General features: G+C 45.5%; 3 protein-coding genes and 1 long non-coding RNA gene across 4 annotated transcripts; all 4 read left to right on the top strand.

The window, feature by feature from the left end:
- Positions 1-828: 828 nt before the first annotated feature.
- On the top strand, positions 829-7,284 carry LOC120697000 (receptor protein kinase-like protein ZAR1). Its single transcript, XM_039980083.1, has 2 exons — positions 829-2,648; positions 6,190-7,284. Exons 1-2 carry the CDS (start codon positions 1,115-1,117, stop codon positions 6,921-6,923), a joined length of 2,268 nt encoding a protein of 755 aa, XP_039836017.1. The 5' UTR covers positions 829-1,114; the 3' UTR covers positions 6,924-7,284.
- On the top strand, positions 2,655-5,787 carry LOC120697001. Its single transcript, XR_005684340.1, has 2 exons — positions 2,655-5,283; positions 5,354-5,787. It is a non-coding gene; the product is annotated as an uncharacterized LOC120697001 (long non-coding RNA).
- A 1,436-nt stretch (positions 7,285-8,720) lies between the features above and the next one.
- Positions 8,721-14,374, top strand: LOC120697002 (argininosuccinate synthase, chloroplastic-like). Its single transcript, XM_039980085.1, has 10 exons — positions 8,721-8,872; positions 9,237-9,283; positions 9,378-9,459; positions 10,002-10,158; positions 10,268-10,316; positions 10,805-10,987; positions 12,047-12,121; positions 12,194-12,379; positions 12,687-12,775; positions 13,589-14,374. Exons 1-10 carry the CDS (start codon positions 8,839-8,841, stop codon positions 14,139-14,141), a joined length of 1,455 nt encoding a protein of 484 aa, XP_039836019.1. The 5' UTR covers positions 8,721-8,838; the 3' UTR covers positions 14,142-14,374.
- Positions 14,375-16,662: 2,288 nt separating this feature from the next.
- Positions 16,663-22,531, top strand: LOC120700884 (E3 ubiquitin-protein ligase ORTHRUS 2-like). The gene is made up of 9 exons (XM_039985086.1): positions 16,663-17,116; positions 19,644-20,176; positions 20,279-20,404; positions 20,664-20,763; positions 20,898-20,962; positions 21,049-21,151; positions 21,226-21,364; positions 21,452-21,666; positions 21,751-22,531. The coding sequence occupies exons 1-9, from the start codon at positions 16,691-16,693 to the stop codon at positions 22,309-22,311; spliced, it is 2,268 nt and encodes a 755-aa protein (XP_039841020.1). The 5' UTR covers positions 16,663-16,690; the 3' UTR covers positions 22,312-22,531.
- The last annotated feature ends 658 nt before the right edge of the window (positions 22,532-23,189 follow it).

Genomic DNA, 23,189 nt, shown 5'->3' on the forward strand with positions numbered 1-23,189 from the left:
ACAACCTCTCCTCTCCTTTCTCCGTCCACAATCCACACACCCATGAGCAATGAGCTCCGATCTACGCATTGCGAGTACATTTGGTGGCCCAGGGGTGATGAAGAGCCCCCACCATATTGCCCACCTCCTCCACGCATAACCACTTCCTCACTAATGTGACTTGGCCAGAGGAAAAGAACAAATTAAATATCCGTCGCTATCTAGTACCATGCGCTCGCCACTCCACACTGCATTTTATCAGCACCTAAAGTGCCCACTTAGTTCGACGACTGATCAAAATTTGCACGCCCCCCCCCTCCCCACTCTCTCTCACTAAGAAACGGACCCGGTCGTGCGGGCAGGCGTGAACGAAACGGCATGAGGTACTAGCTCAATGCGAAGAAAAAGGAAACGGTTCCTCTAACGCCCGTCCCAGATATTGGATAGCTGATGTGTGGATCCGGTCCCACGTGTTAGTGTCCAGTGCGGACGTAAGAGAAGACCCGTCAGATTTCATCATCCGAAAATTCCTCACAAAAATCGCCATCGGAAGGCAATACGAGTTGAGATTTGGAAGAATTGCGTAGAGAGCCCTTAAACAACTCGAAAAGGGTCGGGTTCGATTGACTTGAAGCAGATGATTGAACAAGGTTTTCCCCTTAAGTAGCTGTGCACTCTTATGAATATTACCGGATCTTGGCGCCGATCCAGAGGCCTATGCTCTTCAGGCCAAATTTTACTTTCCAAGAGTGTGATGTACCTCCTCCATGTATGCATTGGGGAGAATGTAATCTGCACAATTTCCCGGGAACAAATTAAAAGCAATTTAGCTACCCACCTGGGCCTCCATCCATCTGGCCTTCTGAACTCTAGCAGAATCCAATCTCAACCGGCAGTTTTCCCACATGACAATGTGCCAACATAACCTGCCCTCCTGCACCAGATCTGTGGGTGGGTTTCTATAACCTTCCCATCCCAGAGTCTCTTCACCGCTCTCCCTTCCTAGTCCTCTCCTCCTTGCATGCTGACAAGACAACCGGCCAGTGTTGGCTTCTCCTAAACATACACAGACACACACTCTCCACTTACCCAATCACACAAGCAACACCAAGCGTGTCAGCACACCAAGGCGGTAATGGCCACAATCCTGCTGCTCCTGCTGCTCCTCGCATTGCCGCCGCCGTCGGCCGTGGCGCTCAATTCCGAGGGCCTGGCGCTGCTGGCGTTCAAGGCGGCGGCCACCGACGACCCCTACTCGGCGCTCTCGCGGTGGTCCGAGTCCGACCCGGACCCGTGCCGCTGGCCGGGGGTCACCTGCGCCAACGCCTCCTCGGCCTCGCCCGCCCAGCCGCCGCACGTCATCGGCGTCGCCGTGGCGGGCAAGAACATCTCCGGCTACATCCCGTCGGAGCTCGGCTCGTTGCTCTTCCTCCGCCGGCTCAACCTCCACGGCAACCGCCTGGCGGGCGCCATCCCCGCCGCGCTCTCCAACGCGTCCTCGCTCCACTCGCTCTACCTCTACGGCAACCGCCTCACCGGCGGCCTCCCCGTCGCGCTCTGCGACCTCCCCCGCCTGCAGAACCTCGACGTCTCCGGGAACGCGCTCTCCGGAGAGCTGCCGCTCGACCTCCGCAACTGCCGCAGCCTGCGGCGGCTGGTGCTCGCCCGGAACGCCTTCGCCGGGGAGCTGCCCGCGGGGGTCTGGCCCGAGATGCCCAACCTGCAGCAGCTCGACCTCTCCTCCAACGCCTTCAACGGCTCCATCCCGCCAGACCTCGGCGAGCTCCCGCGCCTCGCCGGCACGCTCAACCTCTCGCACAACCGCTTCTCCGGCGTCGTGCCGCCCGAGCTGGGCCGCCTCCCGGCCACCGTCACGCTCGACCTCCGCTTCAACAACCTCTCCGGGGCCATCCCGCAGACGGGCTCCCTCGCCAGCCAGGGGCCCACGGCGTTCCTCAACAACCCCGGTCTCTGCGGCTTCCCGCTCCAGGTCCCCTGCCGCGCCGTCCCGCCGCCCACGCAGTCACCGGCGCCGCCGGCGACGACGACACCGTTGCCATCCACCTCGTCCGACCGGCACCAGCCCATCAAGACCGGCCTGATCGCGCTCATCTCCGTCGCCGACGCCGCCGGGGTCGCCCTCGTCGGCGTCATCCTGGTGTACGTCTACTGGAAGGTCAAGGACCGGAAAGAAAGCCGCCGCGACGAGGGCGACAGCAGCAAGAGCGGGCTCTGCCGCTGCATGCTGTGGCGGCACGGCGGCAGCGGCGACTCGTCGGACGCGTCCTCGGACGACGACAATAACGACGCCTCCGGCGGCGGCGACGGCAAGTACAACAGCGGCAGCGAGGGGGAGCTGGTGGCGATCGACCGCGGGTTCCGCGTGGAGCTGGACGAGCTGCTGCGGTCATCGGCGTACGTGCTGGGCAAGGGCGGGAAGGGGATCGTGTACAAGGTGGTGGTGGCCAACGGGACGACGCCCGTGGCCGTGCGGCGGCTGGGCGGCGGCGGCGCGGACCGGTGCAAGGAGTTCGCGGCGGAGGCGCGCGCCGTGGGGCGGGCGCGGCACCCCAACGTGGTGCGGCTGCGCGCCTACTACTGGTCCGCCGACGAGAAGCTCGTCGTCACCGACTTCGTCGGCAACGGCAACCTCGCCGCCGCGCTGCGAGGTGAGCACACCGCACCACGCCACTGATCGATCGATCATTCACTCCTGCTGCTGCTGGTAATTAGTATTTTTTTGCAGAATTAGATGCGAATCGCTTTACTTAATTGCTGATTAGCCTTGGATCCTAGCTGATTCTTTATCGGAGAAACGTGGTAGATGCCCGTGATCTGATTAGTGCCATGATTCCGGTTGGCGAATTTTGCTCCCAACCATCACATGCCACATCCATAGTACAAATAAAGGAACCTGCTTACTTCTGATTGAAATCAAAACTCCTGCAAATGTAGGATGATGCTGACATGCAAAATGTTAAGATCAAACGCGATCGCAGTTGCAGTACGCGTACTTGCAAAATTTGCGTCCATATATTATACTCCCTCCGTTCCAAAATGTAGGTCGTTTTGGCTTTTCTAGATTCATAGTGTTTGCTATGCATCTAGATATAGCGCATGTTTAGATACATAACAAAATATATGAATATAGAAAAGTCAAAACGACCTATATTTTGGAACGAATGAAGTAGCATATAAGGATGAAGATAGGATAGAGAGGCACAAGCTAGCTAGGACCCTGTGCAGAGAATGCTATACATGCGTACAAGCCATGGCGCTGGACAGTGGTTGGTACTGTGAGCAAGCAATTATGATCCTTGGTAGTATTGTACATCAATACGTGGTGTGTTAGGCTAAGCTACATTTGACCTGTTATGGACCTTTTCATGGTTGTTGGGTGATTGCTTATTGTCCGTGTTTCTTGTCGCTGTGGCCCCGTGGGGGCGTGGCACGCGACTATAGCCAATTAGAATTAATATAAAAATAATACTTATAGCTAATAATTATAATTATCTATCTCGCACACTCTTTCGTCTATTGAATATTCTAACACATACTCTAAAATTCATATTTATCATTATCTAGCTGCAATAGATTTTATTTTGTATCACGCCTCAATTTGTGTTTGATAAATATTTAATTAAATTATTTGTTTGAAAATTGATATTCTTATTTCTTCCATCATATATTAATACATGGTAATACATATCGTGAGTATTATTCTTATATGAATAATATATTAATAATAATTGAAATATTAATTTAGAATTTTATATTGGTGCACTTTAATATGCTATTATAACCATAATAATTTAGATTCGAATTTAGGGGTTACTCTAACTTTTAATAATAACATATTTGGATAATAATTTATATGCAAGTTAGGGGGGTTATTTGTATTATTTTTATAGTGGCGTAGGTGGGTAATTTACATGAATAGGGGATTACTTTAGTTTTTTTATAATAGTAGAGGTGGGCAATTTAGATATAAGTTTTGAGGTAACTTTAGATGTATGCTTCAAAGGAGCCTCCAATTAGTAATAGTAAAAGTTTAAAATTGCTACGCGCCATCATTCTCTTCAATTTCATGCATTGACTGCAAAATTGAATTTAGGTCAATTTTACAGCAAAAAAATTTAGGTCAATTTGGCTTGCATCAAACCAATTCTAGTTTATCATGTAGTAATAAAAAAAATACTCCCTCCATTCGTTATTATTTGACATTTCCGACAGCTCAACGTAGTTAACTGCAAGCCATTTCAACTGTTTGAAGCGTCAAGTAATCAAGAACGGAGGTACAGTAGATAAAACAGGGAGTGATGGATGGACTATCTTACACTGCCACGGGATCGAACGCACTGCATTGGCAGACAATCCCGTAGAGAGTGCTAGCTGCAACGAAAGCTTCCAAAACCGGCGCTGAAGAAGCCACGCCGGCTTGTCCCCATGGCGGCTGGAGCTGGACCACGCTCTGCTAGGCTGCTAGCTCCAACCTCCAATGGATGCATTCATGCCGGGCATCTTTGTGCGGCTGGGCCTGCATGGACGCATGGTCCTCGGTGATCGATCTCATCTCCCCATGTGATCATCACCGCTGGATGGTGTTCCTGTGCCCATCATCCTCTTTGACTAGACCAGAACGTTAACGAAGCACTGAGGTCGGCGCATGGCTTTCATTCAATAGCTTCGCCTGCAATGGAAGCGACGGTCATGCATCTACCTGTTTACTCACGAGCGTACCAAATGAACCGGATCAGGTTTCAATGGCTGAAATCCAATTGGCATGTTTTTTTCTGTCTTTCTTGCTTGAGCTGCTCAGGTCCTCTTGGGCCTTAGTGTTCTCTTATCTGGACCTATGTGCTTCTTAGCACTCAGTAAGATCAAGATGAGCAAAACTTTTGCATGTTCGAAAAAAAACAATTATTATGGTGGCACTGTCATTAGTAGTACCAATGTAGCATGCAATCCAAGGGAATTGGCATTGCATACACCACACGGGATCCTTTGGCATTAGTGTTTGCTTGAACGCCAGGATGAAGGAAAAGGAAGAAAAAAAATGAGAAAGATTGTTGCTTAAGCCATAAGGCAGCTGCTGTACTATAATCAACATGTTTACTTGCTGGTGATCTATAATATAGCTCCATAGTACAGCAAACGAGTGAGGGGCAAAGCAGCATGCTCCGTTAACAGTAATGTTGGGGAAAAGCTTTACACCAAATCATACCAAGCTGACAAGCTCCAAAGGCGCCTTTCTCACTCAACTGGGCACCGGCACTGTCAGGCCAAAAGGGCTGCCATTGGAAGGTCCCTTTCTCCTCCTCCCTTTCCTGTCTCCACCTTCATGCTTGCTCATGCTGCTGCAATTGCACTGCAGGCTGCAGAGCATGTCGAACAGAGGAGCTAGCCAGACCAAAAGAGCAGAGGCCTTTTGCAAGCCTGACGAAACCTTTGTCACTCTCCTCACCTGGCCTAACAGCATGAATATTCTCGTCGATCTGGGGCTGATTAATAACCTACAAAGAAAGGTTAAAGAAGGTGATGATTGGGCATGGGCAGCAGAGGCACGCCTGGGTAATCCATCATCGGGCCTTTTCAGCGTGCTTAATGATGGGTGTCAGCGCTGGCTGTTCAGGCTGGTGTGGTGATGCCAGATTTGGGGGCTTTTGGGGGGGCTAATGGGACAAAGGGCATCCACTTTGCATGCATGCTAATGAGCCTCTTTAGCTTGAGAGACAGTGTGCCTAATGTGTGGGTGGCGTGGCAATGATTCTTGAGCTAATGGCTCGTTTGAGACTTCTTGTTCTCTGACGTCTTCCTTTCTGAAGGTCTAATGGATCACTGTGCAAGTCTCTTTCAGACCTTTTCAGAAAAGCAATGAACAGTGATCAGACAGCCATGGCAGGCAATTGCCGACGGCCACAGCACCACCCAGCAATGTGCAACTGCACTTGCTTGGATTGCCGCCACACTACGTTCTGTCGCTTTGGATTGCCAAGTGGTCGACATCTACGTTGTCAATTTCTAACTCCTCCCATGTTCAAACTAGTTTTGCAGCGATGCATGCATCACACGTAATCAGGGAGTTAGGAGGATATCGCTCGCTATACAATTCATTCTTGTCAAAAAATTTGGATACGATGCTTGTTAAATTTGCTCGTGTAGTCGTGTATGTTGACTGGATGTGTTGACCGTTGACTTTCCTTCTTCCAGGTCGGCCGGGTCAGACCGTCCTGTCGTGGTCAGCGCGGCTGAAGATCGCCAAGGGCGCGGCGCGCGGGCTGGCGTACCTCCACGAGTGCAGCCCGCGGCGGTTCGTCCACGGCGAGGTCAAGCCCTCCAACATCCTCCTCGACGCCGACTTCACCCCGCGCGTCGCCGACTTCGGCCTCGCCCGCCTGCTTGCCGTCGCCGGCTGCGCCCCGGACGGGCCGCCATCAGCGGGCGGGGGCGGGCTCCTCGGCGGCGCCATCCCGTACGCCAAGCCGGCGGGGCCGGCCCCTGACCGCTACGGCGGCGGGTACCGCGCCCCGGAGGCGCGGGCGCCGGGCGCGAAGCCGTCGCAGAAGTGGGACGTGTTCGCGTTCGGCGTCGTGCTGCTGGAGCTGCTCACGGGCCGCGGTCCCGGCGCCGACCACGCGTCGCCGTCGACGTCGGCGTCGTTCTCGGCGCCCGTGTCGGGGTCGACGGCCACCGACCGGTCCGGGAGCGGCGAGCACGGCGGCGGCGCCGTGCCGGAGGTGGTACGGTGGGTGCGGCGCGGGTTCGAGGAGGACGCGCGCCCCGTGGCGGAGATGGTGGACCCGGCGCTGCTCCGGGGCCCCGCGCTGCCCAAGAAGGAGGTGGTGGCGGCGTTCCACGTCGCGCTCGCGTGCACGGAGGTCGATCCCGAGCTCCGGCCAAGTATGAAGGCCGTCGCCGACAGCCTCGACAAGATCGGCTCATGACAAGCTGATGCGTTCAACCGTACCATACAATGCATATGCACATGCATGGATGAATCTTCTTGATAGAACACAGCTTCAGAAGCGATGCTCACATGCAAGGTCATCTGAGTTTTTTCTTCTTCTTCTTCTTTTCTTCTCCTCCCCTTCTCGCTTTCTCATGTAATCCAGTTTTCTTTTTTTCAATTTTGTTTGCTGTGCTCTCTTGTAATTGGGTTTTGTTGTTGTTGTTGTTGGCAATTCTTTTGGGGTGCAATTCATGATTTCGGTAATGGTATATGGAGAGAAAAAAGATGTAGGAGAAGGGTATTCCCAGCTTCATTTTTCATCAGTATATAATGAGGATGTGTATCTTGTGAAGTTCCGGAGAAGTGCTATTGCACTGTGTTTGAGTGACCAATGAGCACTTCTCAAAATCTTCAAACATTTGAAATGTTAACATGCACCCCAAATTCCTAAAAGACTGTTTTGTACTACTTGCGCAGGCAAAATTATTCCATCGTCTTCTCCATCCTATCCATAAGTTCTCTCTCTATCCATTTCCCTTGTGGGATAATACTAGTATACTACTTTCTCCATCCAAAAAAATGCAATTACGGATCCATACCGGTCAAAATAGTTCAAGTCTGATCAAATTTATAGTAAATAATATTATTTTGAAAATGTATTAATTTTTATATAACTTTAAAGTTTAAAATGATTGACTTATCGAAAAGCGAGAATTGATTCTTTTGTGGACGGAGGAAGTACTACAACCTCGCAACTAAATTAATTAGAAACAAGTTTCGATCACAGGCTAGAACAGCCCGTTTTTGAACTTAACCACTTCATTCCTCCTTGGGATTTAAAATGAAAAGGACCTCATGAATTATATTAAATGGAGTGAACAATGCAGAAGGATGTGGCATGAATAGGACCTATAACCAAAGTTTGATGTCAAGCGACGGCTGATGTGGGCATCCGTGAAATAGGCTTATCATGGATAAGGGATACGGAGGCGCGTGCTGCCCAAGCTGTTGGATAGTGACCTTTCCTTTTGTCTGAGAGTTTTTTTTTTGAGAGTTCCTTTTGTCTGAGAGTTTGGACAGTGATTTTTGCGGCTTCATGGCAAGTGTTTCCCGTGCAGAAGCTATGAAAGGACCTACAACGTTATTGAAATTTTGCACGACATTGTTCACATTAGAAGATATTACTGTTAATATGTATAACTACTATGCCCTTTATTTTTTTGATTATATGAGATACTACCTCCGCTCCAAATTATAGTTCGTTTGACTTTTTTGATCCAAAATTTGATCACTCGTCTTATTCAAAAAATTTATGCAAACATAATCAAATTAAGTTATTTTGAAGTCCTTGTATTGATAAAGCAAGACACAACAAAAGAAATAATATTTTACTTAAATTTTTGAATAAAATGAGTAGTCAAATTTAGAGTCAAAAAAATCAAACGAACTATAATTTGAAACGAAGGGAGTACATGTTGGAGGTAGCAGCTATGATTTTAAAAAAGTAATTACGATACGAGATACATCCGTGACTGTTTTTTTTTTTTTTGAAACTTCACATCCGTGACTGTTGACTGTCACCAAACAAAAACATGGAGCCTTTTTTTTTTTTGAACGGAGCTAGAGGCAAAGAGTGACCCGCGCCGCCATTGGCCACACGGCCACCACGGTCATCGGTCAACAGACGACGGCTTTCTTCCGGCCCGGCCCGGCCCGGCCCGGCCCATCTTCAGCGGGTCGCCCCACCACTCTCCCGCACTAGTCAAAAGCCCCCGCAGGCCATCGCAAGTTGGCCGCACAAGGGTAAACCCCTCCTCCCCCTCCCCGTCCCGCTACCCGCGCGGCCGCCACCGCCACCCCGCCGCGTCCTCGAGCGTCTCCCCTCCCTCCCTTCCCTCCCCTTCCCTGCAATGGCGTTGGCGGGAGGGCCCTCCGGGGTCATAGGTAAGCCGCGGCTCTTATCCTATCCCGCCCTCTCCGGTTTGCTCTAACATATCCCCGGCTTGTCGTCGCCGTCGCCTCGTTAGCGACCGAACCCCAATCGGGAGTGGATGCGGCGGGCGCTCCGATCCCGTCGAGCTGGCCACGGGCTCGTTGTATTCCGTGCGCCGCGCTGATTTGTTTGTTATCAGCGCAGTAGCAGCCGCCTGTTCTCCTAAGTCCCAAATCTTCTCGTTCCAAAGGGTTCAGCTGAACCCGCAGTCCACAAGTCCGTCCCCGTCCGCCCGCCGCGCTAGACGTTTCTAGGCTTTGTTTTGTATTGGCGCGGATGCTCGCTGCTCTAACGAATATCTTGCTGGCCCTGCAGGGATTAGCGTCCGTCCAAACTCCAGCGCGGCCTGCCTCGTTCAGAAGGTAAACGGTGCTCTTCCCTCCCCCTCTGTTTTTTTTTTTGCTTGTTAGAAGGAATCAGCAATCATGACTGTTTAACCCTTCATGTGGATGCTAGAGTGGAGTCCTGTCGAATTCCCTCCCTACCGGAGCTGCTGTTCAGGTTCGCCGGCGCCACAACAAGGCCCGCAATGGCCAAGGTACGTGCTATATGTCAAGCCTTCTTGGGATGGGGGATCAGCGTTCCCTGTACCTGCAATGTAGCACATGCTAATGGCACCATCTGTTTCTGTGCTAGATTTCCTATCAAATATTCTCAATTTGATCAATCATCACATATCTGACATGTGCAAGTCATATCTTAGTTTGTTGAATATTCCACTGCTCCAGTCCAACTGCTTTTAGGACTCCCATTTCATGGTGGGATTAGCCACCTTAGGTAAAATGATCTTAATTCATAAGCATCATTGTTCAATCCAGTTTCTTCACAATTCAGTGGTTAATGATATGTTACAGTAAAAAGGTACTATATTGTACAATTGAAAAAGTTTTCATAGATATGGACCTGTGGACTTGGAGTTAGTCATGGACTTAGCTGTACAACTCATGAGCTTCTTACTGCTTGGAATAGGAAACTTGATGACTTAGTCTATTTCGTTTTCTTTAAAAGCTACATAAATAGCACCGCAGCCATTTGCTTTTATTATGATGATAGCTCCTTTATATTTGTTAAAATATGCAGGTATCAGGTGGGCAATGGCAACTGGAAAAGAGCAGGGTGCAGTCACCCCTGCTAGTAGTGGTGATCAAAACAACAGTGGATTGCGCGGCAAATTAAATAAAGTTGTTTTAGCATATAGCGGTGGCTTGGATACATCTGTTATTGTTCCATGGCTCAGGTATAAATACTCCTTGTTTTATTATGCATTTTGTCTCATTTTGTCAATCTTAAAGTATAAATATTGATATCATCGTGCCTACTATGCCTTTCTGGTTTATTAATTGAAGGGAGAACTATGGTTGTGAAGTCGTTTGTTTCACTGCTGATGTTGGCCAGGTATGTAATTATACATAACAACCTGACTAGTGCTCAAGCATACATAATGAATTCGCTACACTGTCCTTTTTGAAATTGCGATCTAATTCCAACATATCTCTGTTTCTTTCCCTCCCATGTTTATTTGTTGTTAGTACTCCCTCTGTCCGGATAGTTTCCTATCTCAAAGTAATATGATGGTGTTTTTTTTTAATCAATTAGATCTCGTAAATAAAACAAAGGCAAAAGTCTATTTTGAATGCAGATGTATCGATTAGTAGTTTACAGTACTGCTGGTTGCAAAGTTCATGGGTTAAAAATTAATTATTGTTTCACCTGTTGCTTTGAAATGTCTATTTTTATGTTCTTTTTAGATTCTATTCTTAGTGATATGTTTTATTTAACTGTCATTAAGTAAATGAGGTTGTGCCATACTTTGGATTTTCAACCCACTCCACTTATTTATTGTTCTCTCTCTCTCTGATTAACTCGTATACAACCTTCCTTAGGGTGCCATTGAATTAGAAGGATTGGAGAAAAAGGCAAAAGCTAGTGGAGCATGCCAGCTTGTTGTAAAGGACTTGAGAGAAGAATTTGTTAGTGAATATATATACCCCTGCCTGCGAGCTGGTGCAGTTTATGAGAGAAAGTATCTGCTTGGTACTTCAATGGCTAGGCCTGTTATTGCTAAGGTAAAATTTATATGATAATCACATCTTGTTTATGTACAAGCACCAATAATGTATACTGTAATCTTCTCACAAGTTAATTATTATATGCTTGAGCTTTAATTATAACATCGCAGCACGTAGTGTATTGTTAAAAATAGACATATATTTATGTGGGATATTATTATTTGAGTCATAATTACTACTACAACATCGAAATCACTGGTCTAAACTTGATGCAACTCTTGGTAGGCACTAACGCTTTTGTAAAACTTCAGATCTGTTTCAGTAGAACATGTTGTATTTTTTGATACACATAGACTTGGCAAGTTTTTTACTCGAATGGTCTTTTATTTCCTATTTGCTCCATGAAAGTCTCTGTTACAAGCTTGGGAACCTTATTTTTCTTTTGGCTGATCCACATCCACTGGTCCATTAGTGTGTATGTGGCTGATGTCTGACATTGGAAATAATCCAACCAATTAAGCATCAATCTTTAACGGGCATCATGCAGTAGAAGTAGAGGTGAAATAGGAACCTTTCCACGAGATTAGGGTGTCTTGGCACTTGAGAAACAGAAGGGCTTAAATAAAAAAAAGCAAATGACAACTGGACATTGTTGATTCAAGATCTCCATCACTGTGCTACACTGTGCGGCATATCGATGTACAGTGAAGTGCATCTTTGTTTTAATTGGCATGCCTACTGGCTTGCTATCTTTGGGAATCTCCGAAGCAGTTAGGGCTGCAGATTGGCTTGCTGTAGCCCTGGTTCTACCACTGATTAGGGCTATTCAAGCCATTAAACAATATTCTAAACAATGGCGTTCAACTGTATTTCACATGCGCTCCATTTTTTTTCCTTGTATGGTTATGTTTTTGGTTAGTGTTTTTGCTTTCTTTTGTGTGAGATAACATTTGATCTGTAAGTTATTGAATGAATTAAATATCACCGATATACTTGCAGTTATAAATTGAGCACTGCTATATCCTTGAGGATCTTTAGGGTGTTCGCTGTAATCTTCAGAAACAAATCGTGTTATGCCCAATAGTCTTATACTGAGCAATTATATTTCCATCATAGGCAATGGTCGATGTTGCCAAGGAAGTTGGTGCAGATGCAGTTGCTCATGGATGCACTGGGAAAGGCAATGATCAGGTAGATATGCTGTTAGCGTGAATATTAATATGGTGAGTCATCTTCATCTTCTGATGCTTACCTTTCCTGCAGGTTCGCTTTGAGCTTACATTTTATGCTTTAAATCCTGAACTCAAAGTGGTGGCACCTTGGAGGGAGTGGGACATCACAGGGCGTGAAGATGCAATTGAGTATGCAAAGAAACATAATGTACCAGTTCCAGTTTCAAAGAAATCAATATACAGCCGAGATCGAAACTTGTTGCACCTTAGCCATGAGGTATTATCCATTTTCTTGTTTATAATTTCTTTTTTTCTCAATGCACTTTGCAACTCTTCCTTTTCTTGGTACATGTACACCAGAATTTTATAAGATATATATGATCCAAACTTTTAAATCAATACTCCCTCTGTTTTTTTACTTGTCACATTTGCTTTGTTCTAAGTCAAATTTATTCAACTTTAACCAAGTTTATAGAAGAATATAACAACATCTATACTGCATCTTTGTCTTGTTGCCTTCAACTGAAAATTACGATTCTTATCTTTGATGTTACATGAAATGAATTGTTCTCAATACGTTGCAGGGTGACATCTTGGAGGACCCAGCAAATGAGCCAAAGGAAGATATGTATATGATGTCTGTTGCTCCAGAGAATGCACCTTCGGAACCCGAGTGAGTGATAAATTGTTTATATTATTTTTGGGAGGAAAATCGTTTACCTTTTCACTGCTCTGGTTCTGAAGTACATCCGTATCCTTTAAGGTCCTTTACCTCCTTTGTTGCAGCATATAGCTAAGTTTACATATTCCCAACTGACAATTGCACCATCTTTTATATAGCGGCTTAGGATATTTTGACAATTGCACCATCTTTTATAGCACCTGGTCCTCTCTAATTGGAGAACATGACCATCCAAGTAGGGCTGGTCTCGGATCTGGATAATATGATATAATTGGAGAACATGACCATCCAAGTAGGGCTGGTCTCGGATCTGGATAATATGACTAACAATTTACCTATGACGAATTTTGGAATATGTAGCAATGTGAAATCGTAAGTTTTGACAAAGTGCTATTTGCAATGTCATTCACTTGGTAGCTTCATGTTGATGTTACAATGTGAAACTGAAATAATCATTTTATATAAGAGAAGTGAAGGTGGGCCTCAACTACATTGCCTGGGTTTTGTGCTTTCGGAACCTAGTCACAAGCTCACAGTGGTTCTGCAAGTAGATGCAGCATAGTTTCATCTATTTATCATGCCAGACTGTAGATACGTGTACTGAGATAAGGCTTTTTATTATACTACATGAAAAGTAGATCCTTGTTTAGTGGGTGTGCAAAAGAAACTAAACCAGTTGTGCCATGGTTTTGCCATTTTCCATCTTCCTGTAGGTATTTCATCAATCTTTTTTCCCTTTTCTGAGAGACAGGTTTTCATTAGCATACCGATGCATGTACTAATTGCTAAGCTCCGTGCATGCAGGTATCTGGAGATTGGCATCGTTGCAGGTGTTCCTGTTTCCATCAATGGACGGGAGCTCTCGCCAGCATCCCTCCTTGCAGAGCTCAATGAAATTGGTGGGAAGCATGGGATCGGGCGCATTGACATGGTAGAGAACCGCCTTGTAGGCATGAAGTCTCGTGGTGTGTACGAAACCCCTGGTGGTACCATCATGGCAGCCGCGGTACGTGAGCTCGAGGCCCTGACTCTGGACAGGGAAACCATGCAGTGGAAGGACATGGTGGCCCTCAAGTATGCTGAGCTGGTCTATGCAGGCCGCTGGTTTGACCCTCTCCGGCAGTCCTTTGACGCCTTCATGGAGAAGATCACCGCGACGACCACTGGTTCAGTGACCCTGAAGCTATACAAGGGGTCGGTGAATGTTGCATCCCGGAAGAGCCCCTACAGCCTCTACAGGGAGGACATCTCGTCGTTTGAGAATGGGGAGATCTACAACCAAGCTGATGCGGAGGGGTTCATCCGGCTCTATGGTCTCCCAACACGGGTTCGGGCGATGCTGGAGAAGGGCATCTAAGTTCCTCTGTTTGTTTTAGAAATAAAAGCTATCATTCAGAAACTGTCAAATAGTTTCCAGTGATTGCAGACAGATCATGTTGTACCCATTGTTTTAAGTTTGTCCCAGTGAACTCTGAATGCCTTTGGGTGACAGAATGGACATGAATATTATTAGTAATCTGCTGGCTGCTGATGTAGGACACAAGTTCAGTTGTGAAATAAAAGGTAAAGACAAAATTTGCGTTGGAGCCACTCTCAACGTGCCCCCAGTTATATGCATCTCAACCGCAATTAATAGTTTGGAGGGCTAAAGATGAAATTTAACATTCTGACCTGATAAGTTGGTGCAAACCTTGGAAAGGACTGAAGGACAACAGTTTTTGCGGAATCAGGGCGTTTTGGTTGTGACGCAAATTCAAGTGATCTTATATTTCTAATCAGAGGAATCAGACCCAAAGTAGGAACTAATTGAACTTACCCATGTGTAGTGAAAATAAGAAGGCCAATTTGAGTTGAGCACCGGTCAATATTATTTTCCTTAAGGAGAGCGTGTAGCTAGTTGTTAAGGTTCAGATGATGAAATGGCATGATCATTGACTGTTTAGGAACTGCACTTCGAATTTTAGTTGTTGAACATTTACGTTCATGGCCTTAAACAGACTCTCTATTTATCCATGAATATAAGAACTGCAGTAGGATTTCTGTACCGCATCGATCCAACAGATGTATAGAAAATAGAGGCCCTCAAAATTGACAGTACTGAACCTCTTAGTTCGAAGAAAATGGAAAATGTAATCGAGGGTGCATATCTTGAAGCATTTAATAAAACATGAACTTTAGTTTGAGAAAGCTAAACAGCATGATGTATAGATGCCATAAATGGAAAAGGATAATTATACAGTTATTGGCTTATAGCAATGCTAAGCACTGTTAGAGATGCAATAAATTTGCGTTAGCGATGCAAAATCGACAGTAACAATTGCAAAAAAAAACTAGGAACTAGAAATTTTCGTACAACTAGGTACTGTCCTTTATACTCTACAATTGCAACCGGTCCTGCCTGCTCACTGAGGCTATAACTTTTTGCGACAAAGACTTTATCTTCTAGAAAAAAAACTGCAGCGAGTATTGAACTAAGAAACGAACTATCAGGGAACCTGGAAATTCCTCCAAATATATGTTGTGCATGCATTTTAATAATTGAACCCTCATACTTATATTTAGGCCATTCATTTGTTATTTGATATGCCTACCTTTTGAAGATGGTATATCATTTATGTGCGGTAGATGGCAAGAAAATATAAGTTATGGTCGAAACCCAAAATATCCTTACATATAGTAATAAACTTATATGCTTCCACATTTTTTTTGTTTTATTGTTTTTTCCGATAAAAAAGATGATAAATCTCTTACCACCTTTTCTCCACCGGTCTGGGTTTTTTTGTAACAAAACTGTGTGGTATTTACGTTGATGCTTAACAGAAATGAGGTTCGATACTGTGTCAAAAAATTAAAATACAATAATACGCCATCATTCGTCTCAAAACAATTACAAGGTAGTACATCAAATAAAGGAATATAAAATATTATGACTCATATTATCTATATTTTAGATGCAATAATGTGATAAACCGTCTAAAAAGATACAAGTAATAAGATACAATGAAGTCTACATATAATGCCATAATGCCAACGAAATCCATATCCACCATGCTTCTATTTCGGTTCTTCCTCCGGCTAGCTGCTTCGTTCATTTCCCTTTATTTATTGGCCTCGACTACATCTCTAACCCTCTTTGGAGTTACGTTTTATTTAGTACCAATAATGCTCGACGTCGATGTCACATAGGCTGTAGTAAACTTAACACTCCTCTCTCCTCCCACCTCTAGTATACTACCGAGGCCTCATCATCAAGTCCCCAACAATTGTTGTCGATGGATGAGGTTGAGAAACAAGGAAAAAAAAGAATTGCCGCCGTTAATGAGCAGTAGTGCCACTATTAAGGTTCACATTTTAAGATTTCCTATGCTTTTATATTTTTTAAAGATTTCCTATATCGATCTTGAGCAGTTGGTTTGTTTTTTGAAATAATTTATCTTGTGCTTCGATCTTTTTTTTCCTGGTTTAGCATTAGTGTCGACAGACAATTTTGCACGCAAACTAAAGGAGCGCCGACCGCGCAGGCAAGGTTTTAAATCTCCCACTATAGCTTTCGCTATAGCCCGCTATAGTTATTTGAGGCATGGTACTGCTATTTGAACTCATGTGTAATTTAGCCGCTATAGCCCGCTATAGCTTCATTTAGCCCGTTATTAACTATTTTTTTAGTTCAAACACTAAACCTCTTAGCCCGCTATTTAAAACCATGCGCGCAGGAGGGAGAGGGGGCGGGTGCGCGTTCCGGGCTTCCGGCAGCGGCAAACTGAAAATTTTGAAGCAAGCCAAACCCTCGTTTTCCTCCTCCCGCTTTCGTCACCTCTCACGCTCCCCTCGCATTCCCCCCGCGGGCGCCCTCGCGGAACCCTAGCACACACCGAACCCCCCGATTCCCCACCCGCCGCAGCCGCCATGCCCGACCTCCCCTGCGACGGAGATGGCGTCTGCATGGTCTGCCGCGCCGCCGCCCCGCCCGAGGTCGATCTGCTCCGATGCTCCACCTGCGCGACGCCGTGGCACTCCCCCTGCCTCTCCGAGCCCCCCGCGCTCTCGGACGCCGCGACATGGAGCTGCCCCGACTGCTCCGGCGCCGCGGCCCCTGCCGCCGCCCCCGCGGCGGGAGGCGAGCTCGTCGCCGCCATCCGCGCCATCGAGGCCGACGCCACTCTCTCCGACCAAGAGAAGGCGCGCCGCCGCCAGGAGCTCCTCGCCGGATCTGCTGCAACCGAGGACGCGGACGAGGACGACGGCGACGGCGCGGGGGACGATGTCCTCGACATAGTCGGCAGGAGTTTCAGCTGCTCCTTCTGCATGAAGCTCCCCGATCGCCCCGTGACTGTGAGTAGCGCTCTCCCTAGCTCCCTCCCTGCGCTACCATTCTCGATTCTGGTGTGTTCTTCGATCTTCTTCTTCCAGTCCGATCCGTTTGCGGCTTCTCCATCCGCGGATGAGGGCACACGCTCCTCTTCTCTATCACCGGAACGTCTTGCTGATCGATTGTCTGTTTCTCCTACGTTTTGTGCTATATAATATCTCTCGCTCTCTGCTTAAGTTCTACCTTCGCGGTCATCAACTTCATTTCATGCTCGTTCTGTGAATCTGTATGCATTGCATCCCTGATCAGTCGCGGTTTTCAGCGGTTTTTCTTACAGAACTCGAACCAAACCGTGTTGTTTTGCTGGTTTAGAGTCTTTAGACAGTTTGGTCTAGGCGAGTTCCGCGATTTAATTTGAACCCGGCGCGTCGGCCGTCAGCCTCCTTCCTCATCAATAGTTGGATCCCCTCCTCTCTGATTCCACCGTTTGGATCCATCGTATCAGTGAGTTGCGCTCGGATCGGATGGAATTTTTACCATCGTCGCAACAGACTGACAGAGACGAGGGTAGTGTTCATGCGGCGAACTCGTGGTGCTAGCTAGCTAGCGCTGGGGTTGGGAGAAATTAAAACACATGAACGCCAACCCGGGGGCAACCTGGTGGCCGCCGCCATCCTCACAGTGGGGAGGGGCCCGCGCCGCCATCACTTGATTCGTCTTGCGGATCGGACACCCATAGCAGCTTTAATCTGGTGTGTACGGGTCAACCTGTTTAATTTCGTGCCAGGACTAACCCAACCCGTCCAAGGCCAGCATGTATACACAGTGTGTCCTCGACGGAAAATCTCACGCATGAACGAAAGGTTTTGGCGCTCAAACTTATTTTTATGAGGCTTTACATGATAACATCACGAAAATAGTAAATTTTCGTGGTGGTGTATGGATCACCTTAACGAAAATACATTTTCGTGGCGAGTTTTAATGTATCTTCACAAAAATAAAAAAATGTCATGACAGTTCCTTAATGCCTCCCATGAAAATACATCACCGTCATGAAATTTCGGTTTTTCTGGTAGTGTTGGTTTGGGCCTTCGGGGGCAAACCGTGAACTACCTGTGCAGTGCTTCTGTAGCTGTCGCTGTGATTTTACTCTCAGCTTGCATTGTAGTATTGCTTGATTGGATGCTGTGCTTGTATAATTCCTTGCCCTAGAAGCCACACCATGCATCTTTTATATGTTGGCTGCTGAGGGTCAATCTTGTTTTCCCTCCCACATGCTCTAGAGAATTTGTATTTAAAACAAAATAAGAAGCTACTTTTTGTGTTGATGAACTGTTTACCTTCTCTGATGCATGTAGTTCGTTAATGAGCGCAGGCGTTTCTATTGCACAGATGAAGTCTATACGAATAGAGCATCATTGGTTTGGTCATCTGTTGCTCTGATTTCACTATATATCAGCTTGCATATTGTATTGGTCCACGTTGCTTGATTGGATGTTGTGTTATATTCCTTGCCTAGAAGCCAGCTGAGATACTGCCACAATGCCACCAGTGGTTTTACTCTCTCTTCAATGAAGTGCCACACATTTATATATCTCCATTTCATTTTCTCATACAATGCATCTTTATATACTGGCTTGGGCGAGTCTTGTTCTCCCTCCAATATATATAATATTTTAGATTTCCTATTTACATCAGAGAATAAGTGTTACTTTAATTTGTCGTCGTTGCTTACCTTCTGTAGCACATGTAATTTGTTAATGATGAAAACAGCAGTTTCTATTGCACATGAAGTCTCACGTCTCTATGAATAGTCAAATTGAGCAATGAGGGGGTTGGGGGGGGGGGCATCATTCTAATAAATCTGCTTCTTATGCAGTGTGATCTGGCAGTTTGGCGACATATTGCTCAATTTGGCCTTATAGGCTTGCCTATTTTGCTCTGTTCACTACTGTGAGCAAGTATAAACATTTTTGAATTGTTTATTTGCTGTGAGTTGGATGATCGAGCTTAATAAAATTCAGTTGCTAGATACTTCCCGTATTTAAGTGTAGATGATCAATCAATGCTAAGCTTTAACAGGTTAGCTCGCCCTCCCTATACCTTATTTTCATATTTCCATGTGACCATGCATTTTTCATATTCTGGCTATGTCCATCTTGTTCTATCGTTGATATGAAAGTTGGCAGACAAATGTTGTCAAACAAATAGCTATCCAAAATATGGATATCCAGCCTATATATCTACTCAATTAGCGTTTTCTGCTTGTAACATGTAAACTTATTAGTTATGCAGGAGATTTATTTGGTTCTGTTCTGCTAATTTGATGTGTGTTCTAAATTGTTTTTTTAAGGGATGTTCTAAAATTGTTGCCATTCTTTTTGTCCTTTGGTATTTATTTGACTCTTTGTCTTCATCTAGTTGTATATTCTTACTTTGTATATTTTACTTTTGGTAGCTATAATATCCCTGTTACAATTTTTTATGTTCATCCATTAAACATTTATTTTTGTTCCACTTCTAACCAGTATGTAATTGTTTCTTCTACAGACACCATGTGGCCACAACTTCTGCTTGAAATGCTTCCAGAAGTGGATACATAGTGGAAAGAAGACGTGTGGCAAGTGTCGTGCACAGATACCGTCAAAAATGGCACAGCAACCACGAATTAATTCCGCTTTAGTTGAAGCTATTCGCATGGCAAAAATTTCGAAGAAAGCTAGTTCTGATGGCTCAGCAGTTCAATATCAATATATAATGAACGATGACAGGCCTGATAAGGCATATAGAACTGAGAGGGCTAAGCGGGCTGGAAAAGCAAATGCTTCAAGTGGCCAGATCTTTGTGACAATTGCACCAGATCACTTTGGCCCCATTCTTGCAGAAAATGATCCCAAAAGGAACATTGGTGTTCGAGTTGGGGAAACATGGGCAGACCGACTTGAATGCAGGCAATGGGGTGCTCATTTTCCTCACATTGCTGGTATTGCTGGCCAGTCCACGCATGGTGCTCAGTCAGTAGCACTGTCAGGAGGCTACGAAGACGATGAAGACCACGGCGAGTGGTTCCTTTATACTGGAAGGTATGATAATTTGATCACTTGTTACACTTATATTTGTTTTCCTTACCTATCAACAATACCTCACCTTATGAAATGTCTCTAAAATGAAATATATTAATGCAGTGGTGGGAGAGATCTAAGCGGGAACAAGAGAACAAACAAGGAACAATCCTTTGATCAAAAGTTTGAGAAGATGAATGCGGCTTTGCTTATCAGTTGCATGAAGGGTTACCCAGTCCGGGTTGTGCGGTATGCTTTTTATTTTTTTTCCCCATGCTTAATTTATATCTGAAACTGCAACGTTTTCCACCGAGTAAATTACATTTTAAGGTATACTGCTTCTGTATTTATTTACATATCATTATTGCTGTTTCTTGACATGGGGACGGATATGCTTTTATCAGTATCATAAATTGTTCCCATATTAAGATCATTTGATGTACATCTGATTATCTAGTAATATTCTCTTATACACAAACTTTGTCTTTCTACATTCTCTTATTAATAGGTCCCACAAAGAGAAGCGTTCTTCTTATGCTCCTGATTCTGGTGTGAGGTATGATGGAATTTATAGAATTGAGAAATGCTGGAGGAAGATTGGTATTCAGGTAATTTTATGCTCCTGTATACTAATTCCAGAAGAACTTCCCGTACTTTTGCATTCTGAAGTTGCTTATCAGCTGAAAATCTAAACAAGTTTATGGAGAAGTTATTAAATTCGCGCTTCTTCCTTTTGCCATAGGGTAAGTTCAAAGTCTGCAGATATCTTTTTGTACGCTGTGAAAACGAACCAGCTCCTTGGACCAGGTTTGATAAAATACATACACGATTTTATTTTAGAGAAAAATGGCACCATTCCACCGTATTACCTGACACATTGCTATGATTTCCAGTGATGATCGTGGTGACCGTCCAAGACCATTACCCAAGATCGCAGAGCTACAAGATGCAACTGATATAACAGAGAGAAAAGGACGTCCTTCATGGGACTATGATGTATGCACATCTGTTTCTTCTGCTTTCATGATTACTGAACCTTGTTTTGATGGGTTATATATTTACTGTCATAGGAGAAAGAAGGTTGGAAATGGATGGTTCCTCCTCCAATGAGCAGGAAGCCTGTTCTCACTGGGGTTCCTGAGTCTGACAAGCAGGTCCGGAGAAGAGCAAGGCGTACTCAGATGTCTGTGGCTGAAAGACTGCTGAAAGGTTATCTTTTCTTCTGTTCTGTTTATCTAGTACATGCCTTTAATTTGTGGTATTGAGAAAACTGTTTTCTGTTCACTTGTCCTGCAGAGTTCGCCTGTTCAATCTGCCAGGAAGTGATTAAAGAACCACTCACTACTCCCTGTGCCCACAACTTTTGCAAGACTTGTTTGCTTGGGGCATATGATTCACAGTCCTCTATGAGAGAAAGAAGCCGTGGCGGTCGGACTCTAAGGGCTCAGAAGATTGTGAAGAAGTGTCCTTCCTGCCCAACTGACATCTGTGACTTCCTAGTGAATCCACAGGTGCAACTAATTGAAATATAAGTTTGTCCAAGCGTACTAGAGCTGGCAAGTTTCTAACATGTTTGATGATATTTTTTTCCTCAGATCAACCGAGAGATGATGGCTTTGATCGAGTCTTTGCAACAGAAGGCTGTTGAAGAAGGCGGTGATGACGCTAACGAATGTGGTGATAGTAGTGACTCGGAGGAAAACGATGGTGGGTTGGCAAAGGAAGAGGACGATATCAGCTTGAACGAGGACGAGCAAGCTAGTGCTGAGGATAAGAAGATGGAGTGCCAAATCGGCAACTCAGATGTCAACGCTGACGGTTCTGTCAAAACCCTGGCTGAAATCAAGGAGGGGGATCAGCAGCCTAAGAAGCACAAAGGAGACGCTGAGGAAGGAAAAGATGCTGATACGATCATGAACAAGACGAGTGCGGCACAAGTGGTGGACGGGTTAGTCGAAGAAGACGCTGTGGAAGAGATGAAGAGCTCCAAGGAGGTTGATGACAACAACGAAAGCCAGCAGCCTCTGAAGCGTAAGGGAGACGACGCTGACATTGGCACAGATGGCACTAAAAGGATGAAGACTAGTGGTTCCATGGACGAGACTGCTGTGAGCGGCGGTACAGTCCAGCATATCAGGAAGAGTAGTGAGGAGTGAAGACGATGTGTAAGACTGGAGGTAGTCCTGTCCTGTCGCAAGCAAGGTCCTGAAGTTCATGCATGATAGCCGTGACAGAAGGACCCAAAATCGTGTGCAGGTTATGGTGGTTACTGATGAATAGTGTGGTAGAAAGAAGCAAAAGCAAGTGAGCAAGTCGCATCTCGTTGGAGGGCAAAACTCTTTTAATTATTAGCGGAATTTGTATTTGGACATGGAAGTTGTATGTTTGGTGGCGGTTGCGTACTCTTGCAGGAACTGGATTGCAAATACCTGTATGGTGGTTTATCGAAGATGTTTAGACTTTAGATTAAATTGATACATTAATTGTTACATTAACTATGTGCTAATGACGAATTAATTAGTCTCAATAAATTCGTCTCGTAGTTACAGACGAATTTTATAATTAGTTTTATGATTAAGTCTATATTTAATATTTCAAATATAAAAAAAACTTTTCAAAAATCAACTAAACCAGACCTTACTAGTATTGTTCCGACAATCAGCAACAATAATTGCAATCAGGACATCTGGTCATTCACTAGCGTAAAACATTAAGACATATCTGGTTGCTAACTAAGCTAGCAGGTGCGAAAGGGCATGTAGCCTAGTGGTTACAAGAGTCTCAGTTGCACCTGAGGTCCTGGATTCGACTCCCTGTGAGAGCAAATTTTCTAGAATTTAATGGCGTTTGTGCTTTCAGTGGTAGGCGATGTTCCTGTCGACAGCGGAGCCCCCGTGGTACTTCGTTAATCTCGAGGATTTGCCGGCTCAGTCTCTCGGATGTGCTCATAGGCTAGCAGGTTTTTTTAGACAACTAAGCTAGCAGGTTTTAATAGCATGAGATGGCCGGCCTGTAGCATTATCACGCCATAAAA

Source organism: Panicum virgatum, chromosome 3K, assembly GCF_016808335.1.
Source record: "Panicum virgatum strain AP13 chromosome 3K, P.virgatum_v5, whole genome shotgun sequence".
Lineage (NCBI taxonomy): Eukaryota > Viridiplantae > Streptophyta > Magnoliopsida > Poales > Poaceae > Panicum > Panicum virgatum.

Bases quoted from the DNA above. Each gene is read 5' to 3' on its own strand.
- LOC120697000 (XM_039980083.1), top strand. From the start codon at position 1,115: ATGGCCACAATCCTGCTGCTCCTGCTGCTCCTCGCATTGCCGCCGCCG. The intron at 2,649-6,189 runs GTGAGCACACCG...TCCTTCTTCCAG, and splicing joins CCTCGCCGCCGCGCTGCGAG to GTCGGCCGGGTCAGACCGTC.
- LOC120700884 (XM_039985086.1), top strand. From the start codon at position 16,691: ATGCCCGACCTCCCCTGCGACGGAGATGGCGTCTGCATGGTCTGCCGC. The intron at 20,405-20,663 runs GTATGCTTTTTA...TCTTATTAATAG, and splicing joins TACCCAGTCCGGGTTGTGCG to GTCCCACAAAGAGAAGCGTT. The intron at 21,667-21,750 runs GTGCAACTAATT...TTTTTTCCTCAG, and splicing joins ACTTCCTAGTGAATCCACAG to ATCAACCGAGAGATGATGGC.
- LOC120697002 (XM_039980085.1), top strand. From the start codon at position 8,839: ATGGCGTTGGCGGGAGGGCCCTCCGGGGTCATAG. The intron at 8,873-9,236 runs GTAAGCCGCGGC...CTGGCCCTGCAG, and splicing joins AGGGCCCTCCGGGGTCATAG to GGATTAGCGTCCGTCCAAAC. The intron at 10,317-10,804 runs GTATGTAATTAT...AACCTTCCTTAG, and splicing joins TCACTGCTGATGTTGGCCAG to GGTGCCATTGAATTAGAAGG.